The following is a 27319-nucleotide window of genomic DNA, read 5'->3' as shown; positions in this document are numbered from 1 at the left end:
TGTATACAAAGGCTGCTATATATAGGCCTATATGGATATACAAGACAACACTGCTTGTAGGTTTTATAGAGGCTCCAAAGTAAAATGTCAATAGTGTAGGCTATACCGGTCAAGCCTTAGCCTTGTGTGTATATACACAAGACATGGAGGATAGTTCGTTGTGTTTATCTGATCGTAGCCCTGCAAAGGCCTATATATTCATCTGCCGGTGTATAGGCCTCTCGTTGATTGAAAATCATTTAAGAAAAATTCGAGTCCAATTAACCAACACCTTCAAAAAGGGCAAGCATTTGCATGCGATGATTGCACACATTTTAATAAGAAAACAAAGCGACGTGATTCAAAGTACAACAGTGGGGTTTCAGGAACGCCACAGGTAGAATAACACTTGCAAAGTTATAAATAAACAAAATGAAGCTGTCACTAAAACCTGCCTTTTACAAATAAATGATTGGAACAAAGTGACGATTGGATGTGAGCTTGCAATAATACGAGATGGGCAGTTAAACACTCACAGTTGGAGCCTACAAGCAAATACAGATTACAATTTCTGCTTCTTTCATTTGTTTATATCATCCTGGCCTACGTCAAATAGATGGATGTACTACACGTGGGTTTTCTTATTCTATAATGACGCGTTACAACGCTACCCTTAAAGAGGCTTGAGGAAAACATGATGTTAAACATAACCGTTAATGCAATCTACGGTGCATTGGCATTTACAGCCTGTCGTATATAACAGAAGAGGTCCAACATTGTGAAACGACTGAACTCTTTTTTTTTTTTTTTTTTTTTTGTTAGATTTGTTTTCACGTGAATGTTAAGCCATCGTGAAAAATGTGTGCTATCCGTAATGATTATAGATTAACCGGAAATAGGCTAAGTGTTAATAAATGTTCTTTTAAAATTTTGATGGATCTATTTGCAGACATGTTTTCCCAGCCTCGGATGCCACCGACAAAAGCCTCCGCCATTAACTATTAGCCACATTGTAGAAATAAAACATAATCACGTAGCAAAGCTATACCGACACAATTATTCATGGTATAAGAAACTAACACGTTAGGCCGCAATAAAACAACCCAGATGGGTTTGTTATTTCAAAACAATCACCAGGAGGCCGAGACAAAACACCACTGCAAACTAGTTGTAAACATTGCGACATCCATGGCCTAGACATATTTCTGTAATGGCGGCCTACATTGATCAGGCATTTTCCCTTGTCCGCCCCTTCGTTTTGCCTGCCCATTTTCTTTGTACGAGGCGCTGCTAATAGCTGCTTCCCAAATGGTCAAACACAGTTGTAAACGAGTAAAACTATCGAATGTCTCGCTGTTGTTCCCGAACTAGGCTACAGACGTTTAGGGGGTCTTTCATGACGGCTGGTCACAAGAATCATTGCGTATTACGTGCAAAAGAATCAAGTCGAATGAGGACGCTGTTTGCCGTCCTGTGGCTAAGCAAACAGCGGACGTGTATACATTTCCAAGACATTGAAACACACAGGTCGTCGTGGAGCTATTCAACCAACGGGGATTTTTCTTTTCTGTTTGTAAACGATAGCGACACCATGTGGGAGAGCCGGACGGACGGCCTAGGCCTAGAACTTTTGTTCTCTCTGATCTGACTCATCCAAAGATGCTGTCATCATGTCTGATGAAAAAATCGGGCGGTCCACTAAAAATGTCGTAATAAACTCGGAAATGCAATCGTTTGACGAGTCCACGGAGAGCGCATTCATTTTTGTTGCGTGTGAGGCCAAACTTTGAAGTTTTTTTTAGTAAATAAAAGCGTGTGTGTCTATTTACACAAGACCATATAGACTATATAGCCAGTTGCAGAAACGAGACTGCATTTTTGCGACGATAGCCAACAGACGCCGCCGTTCGGCCACTCGGGGCAGATCAAGGCGACGTTGGCTTGAAAAACATAAGAGAAAAAAAAAGAGAGGCTAATAGAATATGTAGGAGAGAAAAGACGAAACAGAATGCTATATACGAGACCTCCCTGATAGCCAAGTCCAAACAAAAAACTACTAGGAGGAAGAGGAAAATAGAATAGAGAAGTGAGAAGGCGACGAGCCGCGTACAGTAGAGAGAGGTCGGAGAAAAGAGAGTCGAAAAAGATCGTCGACATGTAAACAACCGATTTAGAACTGGCTTCCCAAACTCATCGTGATGCGGGGTTAAAAGAAAAAAATGGTGGGCCGGAGCTATGGAGATGTTGGGTTGTACTGCAGGCGGCCAGGATATCGGTATATAACGGAAGAAGGAAAAAAGAAGGGCCAGCAGCAAAGCAAAGAGTGTTTCAAGCTGTTGAACGATGATTCTATTTTTTGGACTCGGAAGAGAAAAAGAGAAGGCCATAGCAACGGGCTCGAGAAGAATCAAACGCAGTTGTTGAACACTGCGATCTTATGAATTGAACGTTGTATGCTGCCCATTTGCTATGACAGATAATGAATATTTAACGTAGATGATTGGTGCAAATAAATACTTGTATTGATGAAACCCGTCACAGCAAACAAATAGACATTCAACCAACTCACTTGCAATAATGCAAAAGCTTCAAACAGCCATCGGAAAACGACGTCCCTTTCTGATTGAAAATACAATTGATTTTGACGAAGATCATCGAGGACGATATGAAATGACATGACGCTCGGAAATGCTTCTAGCGAGTAGCAAAATTGTGTGTTTATAACTGGGACCATTTGCCGGTACTTGACGTATACAATCGTAATAAACAACGCGGCACAATATGTGCTGTACGTATCATTGGCTATACAACCACCTCTCCACGTGAAGTCAAACATATTGTACGCTAACAGGTAAACATGGCATTGGTTTTTTTTTTTTAATGCTTCCATTTAAACGAAAGAAAAGACGGATAGACAATTAAGAATATAATAATTATAACTGACATCGTTGGATGACATAAGAATACATCGTAAGGATCCGTGTGCCACAGACCGATGAACCGTGAAATTAAATACGCTCTATTCGCCTTCTAAAACTCGAAACATTTCAAAACAAGATAAGGAACAAGATATTCGTCATCGACACCGGATGAAACACGTCATCAAAATAGTGAAACTAGGCATTTTTCACTGTCATCATTTTACCTTCATTGTGTAAACAAACACGTCCCAAAAATGCTTGGCACGTGGATGTTGAATTCTAGTTGGGTGCAGTCGTATATAACGTTATACGTATATAACAGTCCGTTACGCAAAGACGAAGTTAAATTGAAGTTTCGGATAGAATTTGATATCGTAGCGATAATGAAATAGCACGTTCAATTAGTAGGTCATCAGCCTGTGTCTGTACAGCAATGTAAGTGAGTATATTTGAGACAACGCAGCGGCTAATACATGATTCTAAAATGTAGAGGCTAAATATACATAAGGAGTTACGAGATTCGGTCAGCGCCGGAGAAAGAAAACACGAAGATAGAACGCCAAGTAAAAAAAAAAAAAAAAAATGATTGAGAACCGAATGTTTAAAAAAAAAATCAAAAACACACACACACACACACACACAACCACAACCATGTAAAAATCAGGCTAGACATTGACCCATCCATCACTAATTGTTTACCAAGCAAAGAAACAGCGTCGGTCAACATCAGTTTTTTACGTATATAGAGTTTTCACATTTAACGTATGGGTATAGAATATTATATGGGGATGAAAACATCATTCAATTCCCAGAATAAAAGAAAATGTTTAACTCCTGGTTCGCTACCATCCATTGCCAATAAAACAATGTGAATCGAATGATGATTTAATATTTATGACAATCGGACGAGTGATGGTAGAGGCTGAACGGATGGTGATTGCCAGCGCGAAACATGGCAGACGTCATCAAACTGAGGCTGGATATGGACGACGATGCGGCGGCTGCAGCCGCTGCAGCCACAGCGGCCGAGGACGTCAACGACGGCGACGACGTTGACGACAAGACGGTGGCCGCTGCTGAAGCCGAAGGAATTAAAGGAGATGACGGATGAATGGAGGGCGACGGGTGGTGATGCGCCGCTGGGCCGCTATTCCTGCCAGACGAAGAGGCCTGACGCTGCTGCTGTTGCTGCAGGCACTGAGCGACGGAGAGCAGATGGCCGCCGGCGGGCACCACACAGGGCCGCGTCGCGCTCGAAGAAGAAGCACCAGCAGACGACGATGAAGACGCTGTGCTCGAGACGCTCACCGTCGGATAAACGACGGAATCCCGGCCTTGCATCGAATACGGGCTGCTGCTCGATTCGGCCGGCAAACTGGGCGAGGCGTCCGGTAGCGTCGGAGACGTCGTCATGTGCTGGGCCGACGTCGGCGGCGGCGGCGGCGGAGGAGGAGGGGGAGGAGGAGCCGTAGGCGTTGGCGAGTACCAACTGCCCGGGTTGCTGCCGAGGGAGCGCGACGACGCCGCCGAAGACGCCGGCGACGGCGAATAATCGGCCAGACATGACGGAGGTGATCCCGCCGACAATTGATGATGCTGCTGGAGATTGAGCCCGGCCGCTAATCCGGCCGCCGTTGTTCCCGACTCGCTCGCGTTGTTCATTTCATCCTGCGGATGCGCTGCGCTGTTGTTCGACGGGTGTTGATTGGCCGCGTAGGGCGACGTCGAAGACGACGACATGGAAGATGACGAAGACATGGATGACGATGATGAAGAATGCCCGTAATGAGTGACGTGTTGTTGTTGTTGGTGTTGTTGTTGTTGTTGTTGGCCGTAGAGAGCAGCAGCCGCTGCGGCTGCCGGATAAGGGAGGCCGAGGCTGGCCACAACGGCCGCCGCCGGATGATGATGAGAATGGTGGTGATGCAAATGATTGACGTAGTGATGATTTTGCTGTTGTTGTTGTTGCTGCTGTTGTTGCTGCTGCTGCTGTTGGTGTTGCAATTGCATGAGACTCTCGACGGTGAACGCGTTGTTCATCGACGACGTCGGGTTCATTTCGGCCGATGTCATTGAGGAACATCCGTGACCCGATTGCTCGTATGATGCAAACATCTTGGCGCCAGCGATTCCCGCGTGATGCTTCACGCCGTAATCGACGGCCGTCGTTTCCATCACGACGTTGGCGTATTTGACGTGATGGTGATGATCCATCGTGGCCATGTCACCGCGGCCGCCATCTTCCATTTCTTCCGACTCGTCGTCCGGTTCGCATTTCAATTTCCGGCCGACCAGTTGGTCGGGCGACATCACGCCCCCATTGCCTGCGGCTTGGTGGGCCGCCTGCTGGGCCGCCTGAGCTGCCGCGTACAACTGCGAGTGAATCATGCTCGAGATCGGGTTGTACGAATACGGCGACGACGTCGCGTGATGATGTAAACGCAAATCAGCGGCCACGTCCATCAGCAGAGGCTTCGTTTCCATGTCCATCATCTGTTGGTGTTGTTGTTGTTGTTGCCCGTAATGCTGATGATCCAATTGCTGTTGGTGATGCTGATTCTGCTGCATCGAATGCTGTTGTTGTTGTTGTTGTTGCTGCAGCTGTTTCTTACTGGCCGACGATGAAGAAGACGTTGCTGCACCACCTTCTGTCGCAACGTCTTTCTCTCGGAGAACGTCCTTTTTCTTGAATCGGCGCCTCCGTCTCAGGTAGGAGCCGTTGTCAAACATGTTGTAGGAATCGGGATCCAGCGTCCAGTAGGACCCTTTGCCCGGCTTCTTGTCGTCCCTCGGCACCTTGACGAAACACTCGTTGAGCGAGAGATTGTGGCGGATGGAATTCTGCCAGCCTTGCTTGTTCTCCCTGTAGTAAGGGAACCGGTCCATGATGAACTGGTAGATGCCGTTGAGCGTGATCTTCTTCTCGGGAGCCGCGCTCTGGATGGCCATGGCGATCAGCGCTATGTACGAATAGGGCGGCTTCACCATGTCCTTGACTCCGACGCCAGAGTGGTGCGACATGACCGACGTGCTGCCGTTCATCCCGGCCGATGCGGAGGCTGACGCGTTGCCGATGTACGCCGCCGAGCTGGCCGCGTACGGGTTGTATCGGCTCATTGCGGCCGCGTAATCGTAGCCGGCGCTTCCGTTGATACCTGTCACGTACCCAGTGGCATTGGCCGAACTGGCTGATGTCGATAAAGCCGGCGATTGACACGCCGATGGAGTCTGATGAGCTGAGGAAGTGTTGGCCGTGCTGCTCGAATTGCCACTCGATTGGACCCCGACGGCGACGGCGGCGGCGGCTGCGGCGGCTGCTGCTGCTGCCGCAGCTGCGTGATGATGCCGATAGTAGGCGTGATGATGATGATGGTTTTGATGGTGATCGAAGAACGTGTGATGATGTTGCATATTAGTCGATGATGACGTGTTGGACGCTGAAGAAGATCCCGTGCTGGCGCCCACTGAAGATGCAGACGACAGCATCGCGGCGACGATGACAGTCCACTCGATATCATACACTGCGACTGAGGCCTTTAATTATAGCAAAAACTTGTTTTATTTCAGGCGTGAAAAATTGCAGGCCTAAATGTGTGTCGTTTTCCACTACACTCCGGGTCCATCAAATGCGACACATGAGAAACTGTTTTTCTTTAATTTTTAAGTATCCAATCGGAAATATGACGAGGGAAAAGGAGAATGCGCTTGAATTGTTCACGCGGCGGAATTTGAAATCGTACACACGTTAGAAGTTTAGAGAGACAGTCGGTTCAAAAAACGAAGAGACTCTTCTCTGCCCGGCCGGTCCAAGCTCTAAGATCAACAAGACTGGCACTGGTTAGGCCACGAAGGGCCAGCACAACATTCGATCCAAGCGGCTGGTGTTGCTAACGCTGGAACGTGACTGTCAGTTCTTTTTACTCTCCTCCTACCTCGTTGAATGCCTGCCAGCCGATTGGCTCTCCATCGTCCCTTTGAACACCAATAAAAGCGACGGGCAGAGCGGAAGGCTCCGCCCAATTTCATTTGCCAGTCCGCCATGTCATCCGCTCTTGATCGAGGAATGGCGACGCCGTTCGATGGAGCGCGGAGGATGGGCGAGAAAAGGGAGGCAGAAATTCATCATCACGACCTTATCTAGAGTGGCCTCTTCAACACAGCCATTGAATACAACAAGAGGCAGCTTATAGCCGCGAACGCCCGAGTGGAAAAGGAAGTGTATTGCAGCCAAAGGCCAATCCGTCCGTATAGACTGCCCCCCCCCCCCATCATCCACACACAAGAATTTTCTGGTAGAAGCGATGGGATTTTCTCTTTTCATCCAACACACGTTTTCTCTCCTCCCTTTTTTTTCTCTTGAAGCAGCAGCACTCAAAAAGAAGCGGGTCAGGAAGTCCCTCTCATCCTCAATCCTATTCCGCATCCTTTCTAATAACAACACCCCCCCCCCCCTCTCTGTGTGTGTGTAGCAAGCTCATCGCCTCGGCCCCGATATATATGTATACTTATGCTGTTGTGTGTAGCATATAGTGGATATATAACTCCTAAAACCTAACCCCAGCGCCTCTTATAAATATATTGCCAGGCCCATCAGCCTCCATCGGAAAGCCGCCGCCTTCACGACCGCCGCTTCTATTTTCTCGTTGTTATTTCAGCCGTAGAGAAGAGACTGCAAAGAGGGAACAAGAAAAAAAAAGGGCTATAGATAAAGGTTGACAATAAGGACATAACTATCTATTGCTTAGATGCCTCGTTTTTCTGTTGATTTTGTCGGGCCCGAAATGGTTAGTGCTTCATATTATTCTTGTGCTTATATATTCGATAAATGCTCAAGATGCCTCCCCCTCTCTCTCACTTGGAAATAAATATTTAAAAAAAAAGATGGCAACTCAACTTCGGGTTGGGCTGCATTCAGATTCATCACGCCCATCCAGTAGGTTCCCGTAAAGAAACACTTGACCACCTCTGTATGTTTGGCCTGCTGTTGCAACAGGAGGACACAATACCCCCACGATTTAGAGATGGAAAAATCAACATCCGTTTTTTTTTTTTTAAAGGGTCGCATTCATTCGGATATGCGCATCAGACTCAGACGCGTTACATCTCTATTTATCTGTATATGAAAAAAAAAAACGTGAAAGACATATGCTGTGTAGCGTGGCCAACAAAATAGATCTATATAGGGCTATATATAGATAGGCAAAATGTATTGAGACGTGATGCATATATAAATGGGAGGGAGAGCCACATAGCTGCCGCTTTGCTCCGACAGATTATCGGAGAGAGCTCTATCACTCCTTTTCCCATTCTCGGTAAGCTATCTAAACAACAAATATAATACAGCACATGAACAAGAGTGCTGAGGCTGTCTTTTTTAATGTATTCAAGAATCTCATCCTCATTGATTTGCTGCGGATGATGGCTCCGCCGCAATCCCAACACATGGATATATTTATACTGCGTGCAGCTGTGTGTGTGATTCTATATAGATTTGTAACACGTTTATATTGTCACGTTTCTCTGAATTCAATCAATCGTTTCTTCTTCCCCATTTGGCTGACTTTGAAGTATCGAGCTCTCCGAATGTTTTTTTTTTTTTTTTTACATTTTTTGGCGATTTCAATATAGAAATCATAGTGTGGCTTACGTATAAGAGAGTAAGCGTCCATAATAGCTATCGATTGGAACCAAGCACGAGTTCATTATTCCCATCTCTTATTATGAAAAGCCACAAGAAAAAAATCTAAAATGATACTTCATTATGTTTCTATTCAATCATTATGCAAATGAGCTTGTATAGAAGGCCGAATTATAACAAGGAGAGAGGTGGGTGTCTGTGCATAAATTCGCTGGGCGGCCACAGATAGTGGAATTTGTCAATCACTTGTCAATCGCCAGTGACGTCGCCCAGCCGTCGGGTTGTATGCAGATTATAGATGAAAGCGACTTATAAACCGTAGCAGTTAATACCTTCGGTTGGTTTGCATATATTAACGCAATAAGAGGGTGACAATCACGAGCTAAAAGAAAAAAAACGTCTAGCATGTTGGCTACGAAACTGGCATGCCTTGCCAAGAGATCAACAGATGCCCCAACAGTACATAAATTAGCCGTTACGTTGATGCGTTCTTAAGCGTAGCCGTCTATATATCTCTCGGGCGATGCTCTTCATGCCTCATCATCAGTCTCCTCCATTACGTGCGACAGGGGGATATCTTGAGGCTGTGGCATTGGGAAAGCCAGCAATAATCTCAGAGAGACTCTGCGTGAACTGTAAATTATAAACCAAGCTACCATTAAGTGAATTGATATGCAACGCTGTCGCTTCGTCGCCTCAAAATTCACTACACCGCAAAGATGTTTTCATTTTCTTGAAATCTAGTTGGCGCTCATCGATCCGTGCAGCCTGCTCCGCATTGGCTGAGCAACCTTATGATGAAACGTATGATTTACATAAGCCTATACGAATTGAAAAATTGAACGTATTATCAGAATGATCGGGCAGTCCGGCGTTCATATACTCTAAACAAGTGATGTTACTTTGTTATCGATGTAGTAGCCAAAGACCTCGAAATGTTATTGACACACTACCCTATTTTTAAAATGACGTTTAGCATCCGTACTACCAGCGATAAAAATACTCGTGTGTGGAAACTATGCTTCAGTAGCTTTCGTGTACACGACAGGCCACCGAGGAAGCGATAAGAACAAATATATACAACCAAATAGTCCTCTCTTTTGCTCGCTCTTGTTTCTCAAATGTTTTCTTCTACTGCTGTCCGCTTTTTTTTATGTTTCTCTCTTTTGTTTTTTTTTAACTCTTTTCTTTGTTCCCCGGCCTTCCACTCATTTCCTTGCTAGCTCTATATCTCGCCGACTCTCAGCCTTTTTTTTTTTGCCCACATGTACGCACACTTAGATATACACAAAAGGCAAACTGACAGCTCTTGTTGGAATGGGTTTGGCCAGCCTAATATACCCAGGTGGATCTTGTCCTAGGCACGTCGACCTCGTCAAACGAATTGCTCCCTCGTTCACTTTGGCGTCAGAGTATATACACACGCTCTTGCAGACAGTCGTTTTTTAACATAGTTGAAGCCAACCATACTAAAATTAAAAGGCATTTTCATCTTGTTCAACTTAAGTTTTATGCTATGAAAGAACGCGATGATATTTGTAGTAGATTTCGATATTTTGTACATGGTGAGCTCGATCCGGGGCCTAATGTTAAGATATGGGGGCGTGTAAGATACGATGTACATTCCACCGATAGGATATAGCAGAATGTCAAACATCAGCCGTTCAATGAACAAATAAACATGGAGGAAGAATAAATGGTTTGTAAGTGGACGGATTTTTTATTGTCTTTTATCATTTTATGCATCTTGGTCATCATCGCACAGTAAGGAAAACAAAAACTTATGGGTATCGAAGAGGGTCACATATCTCGATGATTAGCTGCCAGCATCCATGAACCGTCTTTCAGGCCATGGGGAGAACTTACGAACAACCTACAATCTACGATCACCTCTTCTCCACCTTCAGTTTGTGGGTCGATCTTTAACGTGTAGTGAACGGTACTACAGATCGATAACGTCTGTATGTGTAGGTGTATGTGTGTGTTTTTTTTTTAGTGTGGTGCCATTTCAGCCCCTTTATAGTAGGCATGGCTCTTCTTTCTTGAAGCTTTATGTAGATGATGTCCGAAGCGATGAGAATGTAGAATCTTGCGTAATTCGAAGAGAATCCGATGTGATGAAGAATCTTCCGTATCCGTAGAATCTTGAATGATGAATTGGAGGTGGGAGGGAGGGTGGTGGGAGGAGATGGAGGGACGGGAGGGCTTGGAAATTGGCGGTGGCGGGATTTGAACCCGGGGACTACAGAATACAAAGCGTGGGTGATAACCACTGTGCCAGGACCGCACATCCCAACCAAATTTTGCTTTCAGTGTCACCTATTCAAATAGGCAGCTTAATACATAGCACGGCAATTGGAATATGGCGCTCTAGCATAGTTGGCGGCTGCCATGCTGATTTCACGGGTTCGAGTCCTTATTGTTATATTATTTATATATATCTTTTTTTTTGCATTTAACAATTTTTCCCTCTGTCTACTAAGACGCCCACTGTAGTGGCCCATCCCCTTTTTTGCATTCCCGTTATTAGGTAATAAATTATTAGGTATAATTGTAAAAGTTTTAGGAACACGATTTTTATTGAGGTGTTTTATTATTTTTTTTTTTGCTTCAAATCTTCGGTTCTGCGTTTTCTTGTAAAATACCGATTAAAATGTCATCAATGCGGGTATGAAATGATTTCACGATTATTCATATTCTTGCAAAATTTCTTTGAGATGTTCATTGTCACGAGGTTTCTTAAACGTACGCTTCTTGGCTGCAGCTTTTCGTTTGAGATTTACCTTGGGCATGACTTTCAGGCTAGTGTCCTGCATTGAACGAATGCCTTGCTTCTCTAAATATTCTTCAATTTTATTGTCATCAATTCCATCAACGGCAACTGATCGCCAAAGCTTCTGGAATTCTTCATCGATCGGCATGTGGGCCGTCTTATCGTTGTAAAACAGTATTTTCTTCTTATCAATGGGCCTGGTGATGTAGACAATATCTTTGTCCAGTATCTGAAAAGAGCCTCAGTATTAATACTTTGTTTTTACGCAAGCACTAAAAGATTGAAGTAAAAGGGACACAACATACTTTCAAAATCTTTTCGTGGTTCGGTAAGGATTCTTGAATGTCATCCAGAAGAATACCTCCAAAGCCTTTTAGATCAGTTTGTCTTAAGAGCTTCAGTAGACCCTTGCGGTCCCTGATTCTGTAAGGTGGCTTGAACATGTACCTTCCATCAGAGGTCACCTCAATCTTTGGATTGCTAGCCAAAGCTTCGGTTCTCAACCACTATTTTTCAAGAACACATCTGCAGCATGTATGGGTTTTACAGCTAGCTTACCATAAATATATTACCTGTGAAATTTTCATACCAACATCAAGTTGATTAGTTTCATCAAGGATGTCTTCTAAAGTTAATGCATGGTCAGCGCCATCCTGGTGTAACGTTTTCAAGTGCTTCACAATTTTGGCTAATACACCAAATTTATATTGGGAGCTCCCTGACATATGCTTGTAGCTAAATGATATGAAATTAATGATTGTCCTACATAAGAATTTTGAGGCTTACTTTGTAGCATCTATCCGGGGTGCCACAGCAGTGGATTTTGGTGGTGCTTTTGGTTTCTTTTTTGTTTCATCCTCTGTCACTTCTTTTTTCTTTTTATTTTCAACCCTAAAAAGCACAAGCACAGTTGGGTGACTATCCTGAGATAATACAGTTTCCCAAATTTTTATGTACTTACACTGGTGTGGCAAGTGCTCTCTTCTTAAAAGCCTCGCGTTCACGAAGTAATGCGGGATCCATATTCCGAATGTTTTTATTGTCGAAAAATATTGCAAAAGAACAAATTAATAGGTTACGAAACGTCTTAAAGAAAACAACTACTGCAATTCTAAACTAGCACGAAATAATAATAAGGTAAAAGCAACGTTGTCGCATCGAATTAGCATAACATTTTCCTTCTTTTTATGTCAATCAGTTCAGATCGGCTGTTATCGGTTTTTGTTTTGAAAAATATGACATATCATCGACTAAATAGAACAAACGTTTTCCCAAAAATTTTTAACCAAGCCAATGGTGCAGATGATGGTCAAAGCTTACCAAAGCTTTCTCAATAACCAGAAAACTTTTATATTGTTTATCTATCTATTCGCGCCCATGTGTTCCTCTCACCGCTCCATGGTATGGAATTTGGAAATAAGAAATGGTTTTACAGAATTAATAATATCTTAAGATGCGTTTCCACCTTATTCATTTAATTTTCTTAAAACAAAACTACCATAAAAGTTGCTTAACTCAAACTCAAATAGTGCTCCCCAGACGAACTACTAGAGATTCTGGTAATATTTTGATATTTAGATTAAAATTGCACAAATTAAATAAACTACAAAATTTTTTAGCTTTCTTGTCGTAGAATACTTCAAGGAAGATTTTGAAACCTTAATTTTAGTGTTAAATTACCACCAGGTGGCTCGTAAGCAGACAGTTAATGCGCCCTCTAAATTGATCAGCGACGGGCAAATGCGAATTTGTTACCGATAAGGGTCTCTTCCTAGTTCATTTGCATTGCCTTATGGCAAAATTGTTATCCAGTTTTATGTTATATGAAAATGGTTTTGACTGACAAGTGAATAAGCTTTATTAGCTAGATTCCTTCAGTTATAGAAATTTCGTTCCTCGTTAAAAAAAATTGTTCGGTGTCCCCAACTTTCATTTATTAGATTTATTTCCATCATGAGTGAAAATGCAGAAAAAGGAAAAAAAACACCAGATGATTTGCCAAATATCAATTTTATGTACAAAACTATGTGTACGGCAAGAAGTGGCAATTGATTTAAATGATTAATTATTAAAGTTTAGTGTTTCTTTTTCAGTGGCCCGGGATCCCAGCAAAAGAAGAGTTAAGCCAACTCCAACAGTTGAACTTTTCCCATTAACAATAGAATCAGAATCTGAGGATTCTGATTTTAAAATTGAAGAAGATGACTCTGATTCTGGATCTGGCTCATCTTCTGATTCAATTGATGAATCTGAAACAGAGAGTGAAGAATTGTCTGAATCTGAACAAAACAAAACACTTGTGAATGGAACATCTACAGGGCCAGCCACTGAAGGTCAGACATAAGGTTTTAGTTGTTTCATACTGTTGTTTTTACAATTTTACCTTTCAGTTTCCGTGAAGGTCCAAGAACCTTTTGTTCCATACAAAGCGCTGGACTATCAATTGGTAAATATTACAAAAAAATTTTCAGACATTTTTTAAATGTCAGTTTCCTTTTATAGCCCCCAGGTATCCCTCAAGTTAGAGTATGCTGCATATGTCTGGGAACACACAGCTCAGATGTAAATGAAGTAGTTGAATGTGATTCATGTGGAATTTTAGTTCATGAAGGTGGTAACCTTTAATGGAATCCTGTGTTATTACTAATTTTGGCATTTGTAATTAAAAGGGTGCTACGGTGTAACTGAAAGTGGAAGTGTATCTAGCACTGCATCATCATGCTCAACAGAACCATGGTTTTGTGAACCTTGTCAGGGAAATGTTATAAATCCCCCTTGTCAAATGTGCCCTAACCTGGGTAATTTAGTACCTCACTAAATAGTAAACAATTACATCAAGTCTGACTTATATTTCTTCATAGGAGGGGCACTCAAAGAAACAGATACTGGGCTTTGGGTTCACCTAGTCTGTGCTTTGTATACACCTGGGGTTGCGTTTGGTGAACTAGACAAGCTGACACAGGCAAGATTATAATTTTCACATAAAGCTACCTTGTTTGCGAAACGATGTTTTTTTTGTATTGAATTATAGGTTACTTTGTTTGAAATGCCTTATTCTCGTTGGGGTGCCAAATCGTGCTCACTTTGTTCTGATCCATGGTTAAGTCGAACAGGAGTGTGTATTGGCTGCGACGCAGGAATGTGCCGAACTTTTTTCCATGTCACTTGGTAATTCTCAGCTTCCTCAACGAATAGTATAAAAATGTGATCGTTAATTTCGGTTTGAATGGTCTATGATTACAGTGCTCAACGCGAGGGACTTCTTTCTGAAACATTTCACGAAGAAACTGTCCAAGCAGATCCTTTCTACGCAAACTGTAGGCTGCATACAGACAAAAGCACAATCAAGTAACGCGTCTTTTTGTCGCCCGATTAATTATTTGTTTGACGATCGTTTCTATTTATTGTAGGAGAAGGAAACAAAATTATTTATCTCATCAAAGACACCTCGTATGGTGGACCAATAAAAGAAACACAGGCCGTGAACTGTTGACTACGGGACAAAGCGAAGATGTGTCGTTGCGTCGAATCCTCCGCAAGTTGGGACGACAAAGAGTTAAATTCCAAACAAAACATTGGCCTCGCGCAAGTTGGGGTATGTTTCACAGTTTCTAATTTTTTTTTTACAGCTTAACAAAAATGTTTTTCTGTTTAGTTCCAACCCAGAAAATGCCACGTTTACTGACTACCTCTGCGTCGGCGGTGCGGCGTTTACGCGCCAAAGCCGTGCTTATGGCTGTCGATGTAGAGGCGGAAGAAGTTCGTGAAGCTCAAGTATCAGCATTAGCCGACCTTCCTCGAAAATGGCACATACCACCGGCGTTCTCTGTTGAGTTTATTGCTTACGTCCTCGATAGAGAACGTAGGATTGCTCAGCTTAGGGAACAGGTTTGTTTTTGCGTTTTCAATCTCATTGTAACGATTAATTCATTTTCATTGTTAATCATTAGACAACTTCCATGAAAGAGGAGTCGCGTGAGTTGGATGATAGTGAGAAACAATGGCGGTTGCGATATGATTGCCTTATTGAAGAGCAAAATTTATTAAAAAGTCGGGAAACAGCTTTCCGGAATCAGCTGAGCACATTGCATCACATTTTGTCGGCCGTTTCTCCTAAACGTGGTTTTAATTGTCCCACAAGTCCACGGAGAAGCAGTGAAGAAAACACCTCTGCTGGCAGACGTTCCAGCCGGCCGTCACCTCCGGCAAAAATCCGGCCGAATCGAGATAGTGTAGAGAGTGTTCCATCTCAAACCGAAAATTCCAATCAAAGTTCACAAGATTTTTGGGTTGCTGATATCCGAGGTACAGTTGGCTGTCTGTAAAAATAACATAATCGCATTTAATTATTACGATTTTCTTTGCTTATAGCGGGACCTTCAAATCGCTTCCCAAACATGATGCAGGAAGGCCAAAGTGGATCCACTAGTGCTAAAGATGTGAGTCCACGTATGATTCTCAAACGAGTCATGAAATCCGCTTCGCCTTATTTAGTGCACAAACAGAAAAAACCTAGAATAGAGGACACAAGTGAAGGACTAGCAGTATCCCTGAAATCCATTCCTTCAGGCTGTGTTCGATTTGAGCAACTTGATCATTCTGCTACTCCTGTTTCAACTAAAGCCGAACGGTCTACTCAACTGACAATCTCTCCGACCTATAAGGCTAATGGTAACTCTTCCACGACGCCCTCACAACATGCTGAAGTGCCGAAACTCATGATCAAACTGAAACCGATTCTGCCTAAAGCCACTCAGTCAGGATTTCCTTTCATCTTTACCAATTCCGATTCGGACCACTCACAGCCGGTAAAGATATTATTTATTTCCTTCTGTAATATTTTCTTAGTCCTCTGAAATTTAATTTAGATCCGAAGCCGTAGCCCATCTGCCACTCGACCCGAGTCAAGCTCTGTTAGCGCGTACGTTGAGAGTGCAATGCGTACTCCAGTAATACCCATTGTGTGTTCAGTTTGCTCACGTAACGGAATTAAATCAGACACTGTCAGGTAACGCTGCTCAACCTTGTTTTATGTAAATAAGTTTTCGATTGAGTGGTAATTCTATGGTAATGATCTTCAATTTGAAAGTTGTGACGAATGCCAACGAGTGTTTCATTTTGGTTGCCTTGATCCACCTCTCAAGAAAACGCCCAAACAGCGCGGTTATTCGTGGCACTGCGCTGAGTGCGACCCTTCGGTAGTTATTTATTTTATACATTCTTCAGTTATATTTTAATCAAGTGTCACTTTTTGTTAGGAACAAAGTGATTGAATGCTTTCCATGACAGGCCTATCCCATCGTTTGTCAGCGTCCTTCGTCGGTATTTCTGATTTGATGTTTGAATATGCTAAACTAATGAAGGTCAACAGTGTCACGTATGGAAAAGAAAAAACCGTTTGGATTGAACTAGGTTTTGATACCAAACAAAATTGTCAGAGAATGTTGATACACTAACTTATATGGCAAAACGAGAGTGTATTTCCCGGTCCCCTTGAAAATAACTCAATGTCATCTTTTACATAACGTGAACAAGCTAAGTATTTAGGTTTTCAAAAATCTATGAACGACGAAAAAATAATTAGTTCCGGGGTGTTAATTTATTAGGGTGGATTTTTCTTCTAGGACATGTGCTTTTTCGTAGGTTACGTGGAGGCTAATTACAATAGTTAGAGCGGTCATCTCGACATCGGAATCTTACGGCTACTCAATCCAACATGTTATCGATATTAAAGGAAGATCGATACTTTGTCGTCAATCGGATGCTGCTACAAGAGCAAGCTTCACATCATCCTCCATAGATGGCCTACCAACGTAGGCCTATCCTTGGCAACTCGACCACTGGTGAAGCATGGTATTCCTCACGTATGGCTTTAACGTTGCTTAATTCGATCTCGAGTCGTTCTTGTTCCTTCCGTTGTATTTGTTCTTCATGCTCGACCTTCATTAGATCGGTTTTGTCGGATGGGCGGAGCTTTATAAGAAGCTCAAAGATGCAGACTCCTAAAATGGCTCCGATATGGGGCCCGGCGATGAAAATCCAAAACCCGTTATAATCTCTGAAACTGAAAGTACCAAACATGTTTGCAATCAATGAAAGTAGTATTCACCTATAGAAAACTTCCTTACCTAAAGACTCCAGAGCCCCATCCGCCTAAGTACGATGTTATGCGAGGTCCCAAATCGCGAGCCTTCAAATATGAATCAGTATTCATTCATATTTTATCTACATTAGAATAATGAACTCACCGGGTTTAAAGCGTAACCACTGTTGGCCCCATAGGATAATCCCATGGATAACAAGCCGAAGCCGATATAGAAAGGTTGCAAGAAGGCAGGAACCTTAGAATATCGTTTGTCTGTTGTCGCACAAATGACTAACATGAAAATCATAGTAGCCACAATCTACAAGAAAATGACAGTTAAATGATACGTTCCTTGACATGTATAGTAACTACTAACCTCTTCAACTAAACAGAGACCCGACGACGAATATGGAGCTGGATAATTAGCAAAGATCGCCGCCGTTCCTGTTTCATTTGACATTGACATCGTTTTGTATAGCAGTTTATACAAACAAAGGTAAGTGGTTTAAAGTACCTGGGTCAGCCGGATTTTTTTGAATGCGAAATTCTCCATTTACTCTGCCTTCCATGATTGCCTCTTAATTAATCAAAAAAGTTAGCAAATTTCAATAGGAAAACTGGAAGTTCAATGTACCGTAATAAACGCCAAGAACTGTTGCAGACGCGGCCAGAGCACCCAGATATTGCGCAAGCCAATAGATTGGAAGTTTCTTCCATTTAAACTTACGAGTAATGGCCAGGGCCAGCGTCACTGCCGGATTTAAGTGGCCACCTAAAACAAAAAAATCAATCAGCAGGTAAGAAAAACATTACTTTCTAACAAACGCTTGATTGATCGTGCAAGTTTGAATAATAAATTCTATACACGTAAAGGCAAACTAAAGTGAAGGGGCAATACCTGATACGTTGGCCGATACCAAGATGCCTAACATACAGCCTAAAGCCCAGCCCCAGTTGACGGCGAAATAGTCCCCTTTCTGGCCATGAGTTAGCTGAGCTTGCGCTACACTTCCGTTGCCGATAACCTTCGTTTGAAAAATGTCTTAGATTATTAAAATCAAATTTAAAAAAAAATTGCTTTTACTTACAACTAAAACGTAGGTCCCAACAAACTCTGCAAAGGCAGCGCGTACCATAAGTGGAATGCAAAACCTCGGACGCATTTCAATCAGGGACACTGTATTTGCAGCAGTCAATCTTGCTCAGCCGAAGTCCAAACAGAGTCTGAAGTTGAGAGCCTGAAATGCAAATATTAATATACGATTGGTTTGGTCATAGCACAAGGAAAACAAAATCATGTCCAACCAATCGGTAACATGCAAAGGACGGCTCATTGAAAACAGACTTGAAATGAGGAAAAAAATCAACAACGGAAACGGAACGGGGTAAGGTTTCTCCCTTTCGCCGTATTCATCGATTGTTGTTTTTTCAATTTTTTGCCACTTATTGATTCATTACCAATCTTGTTGCAATTTTTCGGGACTGCCGAAGGCATGGAACTTTCGGCTATGGGCTGTAGACTGCGTGTGAAAGAAATTGCTGTGGATAGGTCAGCTTTTATGAATGTGTCATGTCCAAGTGGATCAACAATTGGCTGTGTGAAAAACGACATTTATCTTAAATAATTCATCGCATGTCCCTGCGTAGGGTTCTATTGGAAGACTTAACAAGAACACATCGTGACTGGCAATAATCATAAAGCTAACCTCATCAATTCCTGACACCTACAACTCTAATTTGGCTATAATGCAATATCTGGCGCTGAATGGATTGTGTCCCTAGGTCAGTATCAAACAAGAATAAATGATTTAAGGCACATGTGACGGTTTATTTTTGCATTTCAGAAGAAAAGGGAAAACATTTTTTTTTCTTTTTTCTTTTAATACAAATGCAAATGGTTAGACCTGGCAGTATAATTTGTTTAGGCCAATAATTTAAATAGATTTTAGCTTTAAAATACTTTGAAAACAAAAACAAGAACTATTATAAACTTGCATGCAACTTGATAAAAAGACGTGTAGCACCGTAACTTGCCAGTTTCATCATCAAACGAAATCGTGATGGGATTAATTGATTTGATCATTATATGGCTTTTTTGTGTTCGATTAATTATGACATTTCTTTCATCATCTCGTCCAATAGGCCACAAATTTCTTCGAAATGCGGCCGACGTTCAGGTTCATATTCCCAACAACGACGCATCAATCGGTACATTTCATCAGGAGTTCCTTCAGGCGCAGGCATTCGATAGCCTTGAATGATTCGTAGAAAATCAGGTTACTAATTATGATCGAACTTTAGAGCACTTGGAAACACGTATCTTGAATACCTGCACTAATCATTTGTCTAGATCTTGTGTTAGAGAGACCACTGTACGGCGTTCCACCCCTAGAAAACACTTCCCAGGATAGAACACCGAAACTCCAAACGTCGCAGAGTGACGTGTACTTTCCGTAATTCAACGCTTCTGGAGCTGTCCATTTGATAGGTATCTGTTTCATTCCATCCGATACGATGTATTCTTGTTCTTCACGGGACATCCCAAAGTCGGAGATTTTAACTACGTTATTTTCTCCTATTGTGCAAATTTAAAAAAAGACCTTGTTAATAATTGCCCTAGGCAATCACGCGAAGTAAATTAAACTTACCAACAAGGCAATTGCGAACAGCAAGATCACGATGAATACAATTACGTGATTCCAAGTAGGCCATGCCAGCGGCGACATCCACGCACATAGCCATCAATTGTTTGGTGGTTAGCTGAACGTTCTTTTGACGCAGGTAATTCAATAACGAGCCGCCTGGCACCAGTTCCATAACAATCATGATAGGCTGCTTTTGGACACAGATACCAATAAAACGAACAACGTTTGGGTGCTCGTATTGTTTCAATATTCGACCTTCCTGCAAAAATTTCTTTTTTTGCTCGTCAGGAAGTGTATGGCGGCAAGTTTTAACGGCCGCCAAGACGCCAGTATGGCGCAATCGAGCTCTATATACGTCTCCAAAATTGCCCTATGCAAAGGTAAGAAGAAATTATTTTTTTGAAACTTTCAATTTTGAGCAATAATGACTTACACTTCCAATTTTTTCAACTAGTTCGACGTCATCATTGTTCAGCTCCCATGTCTCTCTGGGTACTGATCGTTTCAGAATGGCACCTGACTTGGTAGTGACAGGCAATCCGCATTCTTGCTGATGAGCAATCAATTCTTGCACGGTTGGAAAGGCTGGACCTTCAAATCGATACAGTCCTTCGGCAGTCGTCTGAACGATAAAGTGTTTGTGCCCAGCCCAGGCTACTGATAACACCACCTATTTGCAATCATATTAGAGAAAGGCTAACGATTTATATCACAATAACAGTACTTGACGTTCTTCATGACGCATGGTTTCACGAACAAGGAAATCGCCGTCATTGACAAGTAAGCGGACCACTTCTTCCTACAAAGTAAAAGTGAACGTGTTAGAGAGGCACAAGGACAAAGTCAAATTGAAAATTGCTTGCCCTAGGAAGTACGCCGTGAAACCACTCCTTCTCCGATAATCCAGCAGCAATTTTTGCATTCTACACGAAAAAATAAGTATATTAGTTTAACAAATAAGAAAATTAAAAGAGAATCGATGACGTCATGCTGCACTATTCAATTTCATGCTACACTTACTGCAATTGGCGAGGCGTTCGGGGTAGGTGGAAGAGGAAGTGGGAAAATATCAAGATTCTGGCCATTTTCTACGACAGGTGTTGCAAGAGTGTTTAACGATGGAACGACGTTCTCCTCACACTCAGGTGTAGCTCCGCTTTCCTGCGGAACAAACTGTGTTCCTGTTGCTTCGTCCATTTTTGTTGTAGTTGGTTCCTCTCTTGTTTCCTGATTGGCCTTCAATCTGCTACCCGGTGATGCTGGAGGTGTCATCGACTTACGACTGAATGGCCGTTTTAAAATATCCACCAAAGACTGGCCTCGTCTCTTACCCAGCGATGTATTGTTGTTTCCCGTCGTCATTAAGGAGGGCTAGAGTTTCGTGCATTTAGTTCATGCTCAAGCTTTAATGTACGTGCATAAAAATGATGCACAAATTTACCGTCGTGAGTTCGTCCAGGCTGACTGATGTTGATACCGATTCGTTTACTAGGTGCAGCTCACATCCTGAAGGCACTTGCCCGGACAACGCCGTTACGGCCTCAGCAATCGTGTCCACTTGACGCTGCCATTTTAGCTCTAGACAGCGCAGTTCGCCTACTTGTCGCCTGCACCCTTCAATCTGACGTCTGATGTTTGATAATCTGCAATAAGGGAAGTCGTTTAGAATTGCTCAAAGCTTGTAATTGATCGAGTGCTTACTCTTTTTCCGATGACCCTTCTTTTTTCAGCGCCATTAATTCAGCTTCCAATTTATGTAATGCAGTTTGCTTCAGTGCCAGTTCGTTCTGCACGGAGCTGAGTCTCTGTTCGAGTAAACGCAGTTTTTGCTTCAGTGCTTCCAACGTCAAATCATCAACAGCTACTCGGTCCGGCCTCAGTGGATTGGAATGGCTATTATCCTGTAAGGCACTTAATTTTGCATCGAAGATTGGGGGTTGGGCAGCAACCGGGGCTGATTTGTGCTTTTCGATGAATTCCTTAAATTCACTTTCTGGGTTAATTTCATTCACGCGTGCTTGAAGCATGTTAAATAGTAATTTAAATGGCTCTGAGCTAAAGTCGGAATATTGCGATATTTCTTCTATGACAGTATGGCATTGATGTAATATGTCTTCTTGGACAACCTGTTGGAACTCCAGTAGTCCTGACGTGAGGAAACGAAAACAAACGTGAACAAATGGTAAGAAGGTATTTATACAATTTTACAGTGTTACCCGGTAAGAGAACGGTGCGGAAATCTCTTTCATAGTCTGCAGATTCGAGGAGATGAAGCACGTAGTCATTATGAGCGATGTGCAAGCGTTTAACAGCACGTTGAAATTTTTCCTTTATAACTTCCTCCGATTTCTTACCAGTTCCTTTACTCTTTGGATTTAATGTCAATTCTTCATACTTGCTATAAGCTACTTTGTAGCCATCTACTGATTTTTCATATTCACTCTTGGCTCTCTGAACTGACTCTTGAAGGGTTATTGATTCAGCAACCAGCCTACTGTATTCTTCTTGGTAGAATTTGCGTGTGTTTCTCTTGTCATTTAAAATTGCATTTAATTTTTCTAAAGTAACATTTGATAAAAAGTCTGCATTCTGCTTGAGAAGACCAGCAATTGTTTCAGAATTTTCAATAGCTGTGTGCACAGCTTTCGATAACAAACTTCCAGAAAGCTCTTCACTTTTTTCAAATTTAGATGTAATTGATGAGAGAGAAACTAAGGCACTGGCATAATCTCGGTCACATTTTATCCTAAGCACTAACCACCGCTTGAGATTCTCAAGAATTTTCAACTCAGCATCCTGTCGTACCAATAGTGCTTCATGGGAATTTTTGCCTTGAAGGCTAGAAGAGAACCCCATCTAGAAATTGTGGTATAATAAAAGTAAACAATAATGTAATATAATGGTAGAGGATAACAAATCTTTACCTTTGATAAGAAAAAATTAGTTAGCTACACATTTCACCAAGAGCTTCTGCGACATGTAGCTGCTGCAACATGGATGTTCAATTGAAAGGGTGATGGCTAAAGGAAAAAAATGTCCGACACTTGATTAGAAATTCACGCCCGAAGCTAAAGTTGGCTCTTCAATCAGGTGTGTGGGTACACCTTTTACGAAACCTGGCTGCAAAGGAAACTAAAAACGACGGACGATAGACCTTTTTGGCGATAGTGGCCTCGCAATAAAAACTTGGTCGATAAAATAGACAATTGCGAAGGTATGTTATCCCACTCCCACCACTCACGCGAAGAGATATGGAAGATGTGAAACTGTTGCGTGCTCACCTGCTGTGCATGATGACAACAGAACCCGCATGAAGAATCTGGGATTGGCCTGCCGCAAGGTATGTTTTTTTTTTGTTTTTTACAATAGGTAAGTCAACTAAAGTTCGCTGCCATCTATTAAGTTTCTTTAGAAGCTCGATTACAACGAATAACCACCACCGAAGAAATCCGAGGTGAGAATGCTGCGTGTTGTTAACTCGGGTCCTACACAGTCATCAGCAGCCGGGAGCTGGGTTGGCACTAGGTGTACATACTACCTGGATGACGAAACAACATATCCAAGTTGTTACGCTCAAAAGAACAGGACACCCACGCACACAGAATGTTTCAAGTGTGGAAAACACTTCCGGCTGCAACAAAGATGAAACCGGAATGGTCTTATGAAATGGAAAAAAACGCGATTTCCGGTACTCTGCCAAAAACAGCAGCAACGCTGTGAATGAACATGTATTTATAAACTGTCCAATCGGTGCAATACCTGACGGACCAGAGTGATCAGCCACCCTCAGCATAGCAAAATAAAAATACCCTTTCCTGGAGGGCGCTCGCCAGCGATTTAATTTTAGCTGACGGACCTGACGTGACTCGAAAGAAACTTCCTCGGTGAGTTCTAGAAGTTTCATCGTCTAGCCTCAAGAGACGGACGGTTTGGAGTTTCAAATTTTTTTTTTCTTGACAGAACCAGAATTATTTATTAGCTCGTGAATCAGCAGTAAAAACTGTGTTCTATTGGGTCACAGAGCTACGACCGTGCGACAATCACGCGTACCCTCATTACAACGAAAATTACGTGAAGAAAAATAACTAAACGAAACCATACAAGTTAAAGTTTCAAAAGTAGACCTTTATTCTTTTCACCAATGAAAAGAATTAAAAAAAAAACACGAACAATGGACGGGCATGTCGAAAAATGGAACATAAAAACGTGCAATGGATTAATGGCATTAAAGGCCTCCTGGTAATGCACCATACAAAAGGCACACAAGAGAGAAAACATCATATTCATTTACGAAAAGAAAATTTCTTTTCTGCACACCCGAATTACCATAAAAGAGGCGACTATTCGGATGGATCCTTCCATGGAAATTCAAAAATGACGAACATTTTCGGCACGCACAAAACCACACATATTTACTAGAAAAACAGCAAGAGAGATTTCACGTACGAGACAACGATTGAAGATCCTGTCCGGCTTCCGGAATGTCGTTCTACACTATTTACAAGATTATAAATGTAGTTCCGTTTTGGAACTGGGAGCCCACGCTGGGCGATGGCGATAGACTGGATTGAGTAGGCAATGATATCAAACGTATCCTCCATTTCATTGGCATTATTAAACCATGGCTTCAAGCAAAGACTATCAGTAATGACCTGGAAGTGACAAAATGTACTCATTTTCTAAAGGTAATACGCAATTAACTAAATTTACCTTGATCATATCCACTTCTAGAACCATAATTATTCTGATGAACAGCTGATCGCGTGTATCCGTTGGACATGGTGCCCACGTCATATGTAGTGGATGAAACGCCAAAAGTTGAAACATTGGTGGTTGTTGCTGTACTGGGTGTTGGAGAATGGCCATGCAAATTGTTGCTCGTATGCCCGTTGGCCGGTAGTGGCATAGCACTTCGTTGCCCATGCCAATTGGAGTAGCTCGAATGGGCTGAAGGTGGCCGATAGTCGAGATCGACATTTGCTGAAACGGAATAGACTGAATTGGGGCGAGAACTTTGGTAAAGTGGATTCGAATGGCCAGCAGGATGCGGCGGAAGTTGAGCCGGTGGCCGACTAGTAGGCGGCGGACCAGATCGGCTGGGTAACCGCTCGCGGTTTACTGGAGGTGGTGGTGGGTAACCGCCATTGGGATGAGATGAAGGGAAGTAGGCCGGCAAAGCTGGCATCGAATCATTCGACGTTGATGACTCGTCCATTAACCTATTGACGGGATTAACATAACGTTTCTTGCGCAGAGATTCTCTTCCGCTACTTCGCGTCGAGGTCAGTGTGCCGTTTTGCATTTCTCGTCCTGATAATGTACCACTACTATATGCTTCATTGACCATGCCAACAGACACGGATGTCCCTGTATTGTATCCAGCAGGATTCGTATTGGCACGATTCCTTTGGCTACTCCGAGAATGTCGTCCGCTGCCACGTCCGCTTCGCCGTTTAACTCGCCGTGGAGTCATTGGTCGATTAGGGTCGTTACTGTTGCTAATTGTGTTCAATTGCTGAGTGTTCAGTTCCATTTCATCATCCAACGGTGAACTCCGACCACGAGTGGAGCTATACTGGACCGAGTACAAAGACGTGGCTCTGCTACGTGGCTTGCGTTGAACATCTGCATCAAAAGAAGGTATGTTTTACATTTTGCATAAAACTGGCTGGACCCGCAGTGAGAATTCAAACCAAGTTCAACAACATTTACAGTATTTATTCTCGGAAGGTCAGTCACGCCAACTTCTAATCGTGAATGTGGCATTCCGTGTTACTTTCTACCGGAAATTCCTATAAGATAACATCCAAGGAAAAATACTTACACATTTCTTCTTCAACTGTATATCTTCGAAGGATGAGAACTGCACTCAAGAACGCGATCGGCTAAAAACGAAAAACTTTAAAAGCGAATTCCATACTAAGACTGGTTTTGAATACCGCTAATATAAGCTGCACAGCAGCATGAATAACTTCAACATAGTAGTAGTTGAGAAGACAACCGTCAACCCAATCGGGTCGGGGCGGTCGGAGAACATCAGCTAACTGCACGTTAATGTGGAGTGGTGTTGCCAATGATCCGTTGACAGTAAAGTAAGGCCGGCACCCAATTCCATTAACTTCCCACCATGAAGCGGCACCCGTTCCGAGGTTGAGTATATCACTATTCTAGATTCACAAAAAAAACAAAAAAAAAAGTTAAGTTTAAAAAAAAACAAAAAAACTTTTTTTCTATTTGACTCACCTTATCTAGTGCACCAACATCGAGGTAGAAGCAGATGATGAAAAGATTCCATGCCAACCACACAAAGAGCCACACAGCAAACTAAGATAAAAGAAGACAGGGTTATCAGTTTTCGATTCTGGCAACTGTACAAAAACGTGTGTGGCTTCTTACAGTGATGAGATAACTTTTCCTGTACTGATAACCACCAAAGAAACCAATGATGATGAAGATGATATGGAGGAAGTTGGCAGCAATGGGTAACCACTGGTAGCCTAGTAGATCAAATACTTGTCTTTCTGTTGTTGAGATCTAAATAATGATGAAAAGAGAAGAAAAGAACATGAGAAAAAGCGTGAGTTTGTTACGACAAACTCTTTGTTTACAATAGACGTAATCAACAGTTCACAAGGAATTCATATGGCTCTTTAAGAGCATAGTGAGATCAAGAGTAATTGTTTTACGGTCGAGCAATTTCCGGCAAAACGGCTGTGGGAAAAGGAAAAATTCCGGGAGCCAAAAACACTTTTTTGGCTTAATTACGCACTCAAATGAGAGACGACGGCTTCCAAAAAGCCCTCGAGGCTTCGTCCCCCCTCTTTGTATGTGAGGGGGAAGATCGTTTCGTCTCAACAGTCATCTAGGGCGTTTTTCTATTTTGTTTTTTTATCTTTTTCTAAACTTTTTTTGTATTGTGCAAACAAGTCTGAAAATGGTCCAGTTTGGTGTGTCAACAAATGCCAACTTTCACTGTAACTGGCACAAAGAAAATTTGTGTTTGACTTACCAGCTGCAGAGTGCATATTGTGAATAAGAAAAGCCTCTGGTTGCAAGCCATGTTTCACTTAATTGATTTCAGACGTTGATCACAGGTAATAATAATCCAAAGGCACATTCGAATTTAGTTTGAAATGAGTCGTCCACTCTCTTCATCATCGTTGTACAGATATCGAAACAATCACTTGCCAAACAGTGGCTTCCATTTCTCCACTAGCTTCTTCACGAATACACAGTTGCGTATGCTCTGCTACATGAATACCTCTGCATACCCGACGA

The 27319-nt window shown here is 42.5% G+C and overlaps 6 protein-coding genes across 7 annotated transcripts; 1 reads left to right on the top strand and 5 right to left on the bottom strand.

Annotated features, from left to right (window-relative positions):
• Window positions 1-3301: 3301 nt before the first annotated feature.
• LOC130691956 (forkhead box C1-A-like) lies at window positions 3302-6750 on the bottom strand. Its single transcript, XM_057515001.2, has one exon. It carries the CDS (start codon window positions 6384-6386, stop codon window positions 3786-3788), a length of 2601 nt encoding a protein of 866 aa, XP_057370984.1. The 5' UTR covers window positions 6387-6750; the 3' UTR covers window positions 3302-3785.
• Window positions 6751-11098: 4348 nt separating this feature from the next.
• On the bottom strand, window positions 11099-12431 carry LOC130691968 (general transcription factor IIE subunit 2-like). The gene is made up of 5 exons (XM_057515018.1): window positions 12273-12431; window positions 12098-12202; window positions 11884-12046; window positions 11617-11817; window positions 11099-11540 (listed from the first exon to the last, which is right to left on the bottom strand). Exons 1-5 carry the CDS (start codon window positions 12332-12334, stop codon window positions 11226-11228), a joined length of 846 nt encoding a protein of 281 aa, XP_057371001.1. The 5' UTR covers window positions 12335-12431; the 3' UTR covers window positions 11099-11225.
• Window positions 12432-13033: 602 nt separating this feature from the next.
• Window positions 13034-17275, top strand: LOC130691975 (PHD finger protein 14-like). Its single transcript, XM_057515025.2, has 15 exons — window positions 13034-13340; window positions 13405-13644; window positions 13702-13757; window positions 13814-13922; window positions 13981-14109; window positions 14173-14273; window positions 14343-14479; window positions 14555-14659; window positions 14722-14906; window positions 14967-15199; window positions 15262-15616; window positions 15683-16119; window positions 16180-16319; window positions 16401-16509; window positions 16570-17275. The coding sequence occupies exons 1-15, from the start codon at window positions 13265-13267 to the stop codon at window positions 16582-16584; spliced, it is 2427 nt and encodes an 808-aa protein (XP_057371008.1). The 5' UTR covers window positions 13034-13264; the 3' UTR covers window positions 16585-17275.
• LOC130691967 (aquaporin-9-like) lies at window positions 16769-18612 on the bottom strand. 2 transcript variants are annotated; one of them, XM_057515016.2, is made up of 8 exons: window positions 18485-18612; window positions 18295-18421; window positions 18031-18168; window positions 17911-17973; window positions 17773-17840; window positions 17560-17715; window positions 17440-17501; window positions 16769-17375 (listed from the first exon to the last, which is right to left on the bottom strand). In XM_057515016.2, the coding sequence occupies exons 1-8, from the start codon at window positions 18557-18559 to the stop codon at window positions 17117-17119; spliced, it is 948 nt and encodes a 315-aa protein (XP_057370999.1). In that variant the 5' UTR covers window positions 18560-18612; the 3' UTR covers window positions 16769-17116. The 2 variants fall into 2 exon arrangements, with proteins under 2 accessions (XP_057370999.1, XP_057371000.1); XM_057515017.2 differs by having other exon boundaries at window positions 16769-17381; window positions 17446-17501.
• Window positions 18613-19203: 591 nt separating this feature from the next.
• LOC130691974 (tyrosine-protein kinase Fer-like) lies at window positions 19204-23291 on the bottom strand. Its single transcript, XM_057515024.2, has 11 exons — window positions 22966-23291; window positions 22258-22897; window positions 21743-22187; window positions 21483-21684; window positions 21062-21412; window positions 20905-20964; window positions 20766-20840; window positions 20475-20711; window positions 20045-20411; window positions 19726-19971; window positions 19204-19648 (listed from the first exon to the last, which is right to left on the bottom strand). Exons 2-11 carry the CDS (start codon window positions 22895-22897, stop codon window positions 19506-19508), a joined length of 2766 nt encoding a protein of 921 aa, XP_057371007.1. The 5' UTR covers window positions 22966-23291; the 3' UTR covers window positions 19204-19505.
• An 891-nt stretch (window positions 23292-24182) lies between these two features.
• Window positions 24183-27311, bottom strand: LOC130691963 (uncharacterized). Its single transcript, XM_057515012.2, has 7 exons — window positions 27051-27311; window positions 26438-26575; window positions 26285-26365; window positions 25981-26208; window positions 25866-25926; window positions 24752-25666; window positions 24183-24693 (listed from the first exon to the last, which is right to left on the bottom strand). Exons 1-7 carry the CDS (start codon window positions 27099-27101, stop codon window positions 24683-24685), a joined length of 1485 nt encoding a protein of 494 aa, XP_057370995.1. The 5' UTR covers window positions 27102-27311; the 3' UTR covers window positions 24183-24682.
• Window positions 27312-27319: the final 8 nt, after the last annotated feature.

The sequence above is a fragment of the Daphnia carinata genome, chromosome 1 (assembly GCF_022539665.2).
Source record: "Daphnia carinata strain CSIRO-1 chromosome 1, CSIRO_AGI_Dcar_HiC_V3, whole genome shotgun sequence".
Taxonomy (NCBI): Eukaryota; Metazoa; Arthropoda; class Branchiopoda; order Diplostraca; family Daphniidae; genus Daphnia; species Daphnia carinata.
This window is presented reverse-complemented; position numbering and strand designations above follow the sequence as displayed.

Bases quoted from the DNA above. Each gene is read 5' to 3' on its own strand.
- LOC130691956 (XM_057515001.2), bottom strand. From the start codon at position 6,386: ATGCTGTCGTCTGCATCTTCAGTGGGCGCCAGCACGGGATCTTCTTCA.
- LOC130691974 (XM_057515024.2), bottom strand. From the start codon at position 22,897: ATGGGGTTCTCTTCTAGCCTTCAAGGCAAAAATTCCCATGAAGCACTA. The intron at 21,685-21,742 runs GTAAGCACTCGA...CCCTTATTGCAG, and splicing joins GAAGGGTCATCGGAAAAAGA to ATTATCAAACATCAGACGTC. The intron at 20,712-20,765 runs GTACTGTTATTG...GATTGCAAATAG, and splicing joins TGCGTCATGAAGAACGTCAA to GTGGTGTTATCAGTAGCCTG.
- LOC130691975 (XM_057515025.2), top strand. From the start codon at position 13,265: ATGAGTGAAAATGCAGAAAAAGGAAAAAAAACACCAGATGATTTGCCA. The intron at 13,758-13,813 runs GTAAATATTACA...TTCCTTTTATAG, and splicing joins AAGCGCTGGACTATCAATTG to CCCCCAGGTATCCCTCAAGT. The intron at 16,320-16,400 runs GTAACGCTGCTC...TCAATTTGAAAG, and splicing joins ATTAAATCAGACACTGTCAG to TTGTGACGAATGCCAACGAG.
- LOC130691963 (XM_057515012.2), bottom strand. From the start codon at position 27,101: ATGGCTTGCAACCAGAGGCTTTTCTTATTCACAATATGCACTCTGCAG. The intron at 26,366-26,437 runs GTAAGAAGCCAC...CTTTTATCTTAG, and splicing joins GGAAAAGTTATCTCATCACT to TTTGCTGTGTGGCTCTTTGT. The intron at 26,209-26,284 runs GTGAGTCAAATA...TTGTGAATCTAG, and splicing joins ATGTTGGTGCACTAGATAAG to AATAGTGATATACTCAACCT.
- LOC130691968 (XM_057515018.1), bottom strand. From the start codon at position 12,334: ATGGATCCCGCATTACTTCGTGAACGCGAGGCTTTTAAGAAGAGAGCA. The intron at 12,203-12,272 runs GTAAGTACATAA...TGTGCTTTTTAG, and splicing joins AGAGCACTTGCCACACCAGT to GGTTGAAAATAAAAAGAAAA. The intron at 11,541-11,616 runs GTATGTTGTGTC...GGCTCTTTTCAG, and splicing joins ACCACGAAAAGATTTTGAAA to ATACTGGACAAAGATATTGT.
- LOC130691967 (XM_057515016.2), bottom strand. From the start codon at position 18,559: ATGCGTCCGAGGTTTTGCATTCCACTTATGGTACGCGCTGCCTTTGCA. The intron at 18,169-18,294 runs GTATTGCCCCTT...TTTTTGTTTTAG, and splicing joins GGTATCGGCCAACGTATCAG to GTGGCCACTTAAATCCGGCA. The intron at 17,716-17,772 runs GTTAGTAGTTAC...ATTTTCTTGTAG, and splicing joins GTCTCTGTTTAGTTGAAGAG to ATTGTGGCTACTATGATTTT.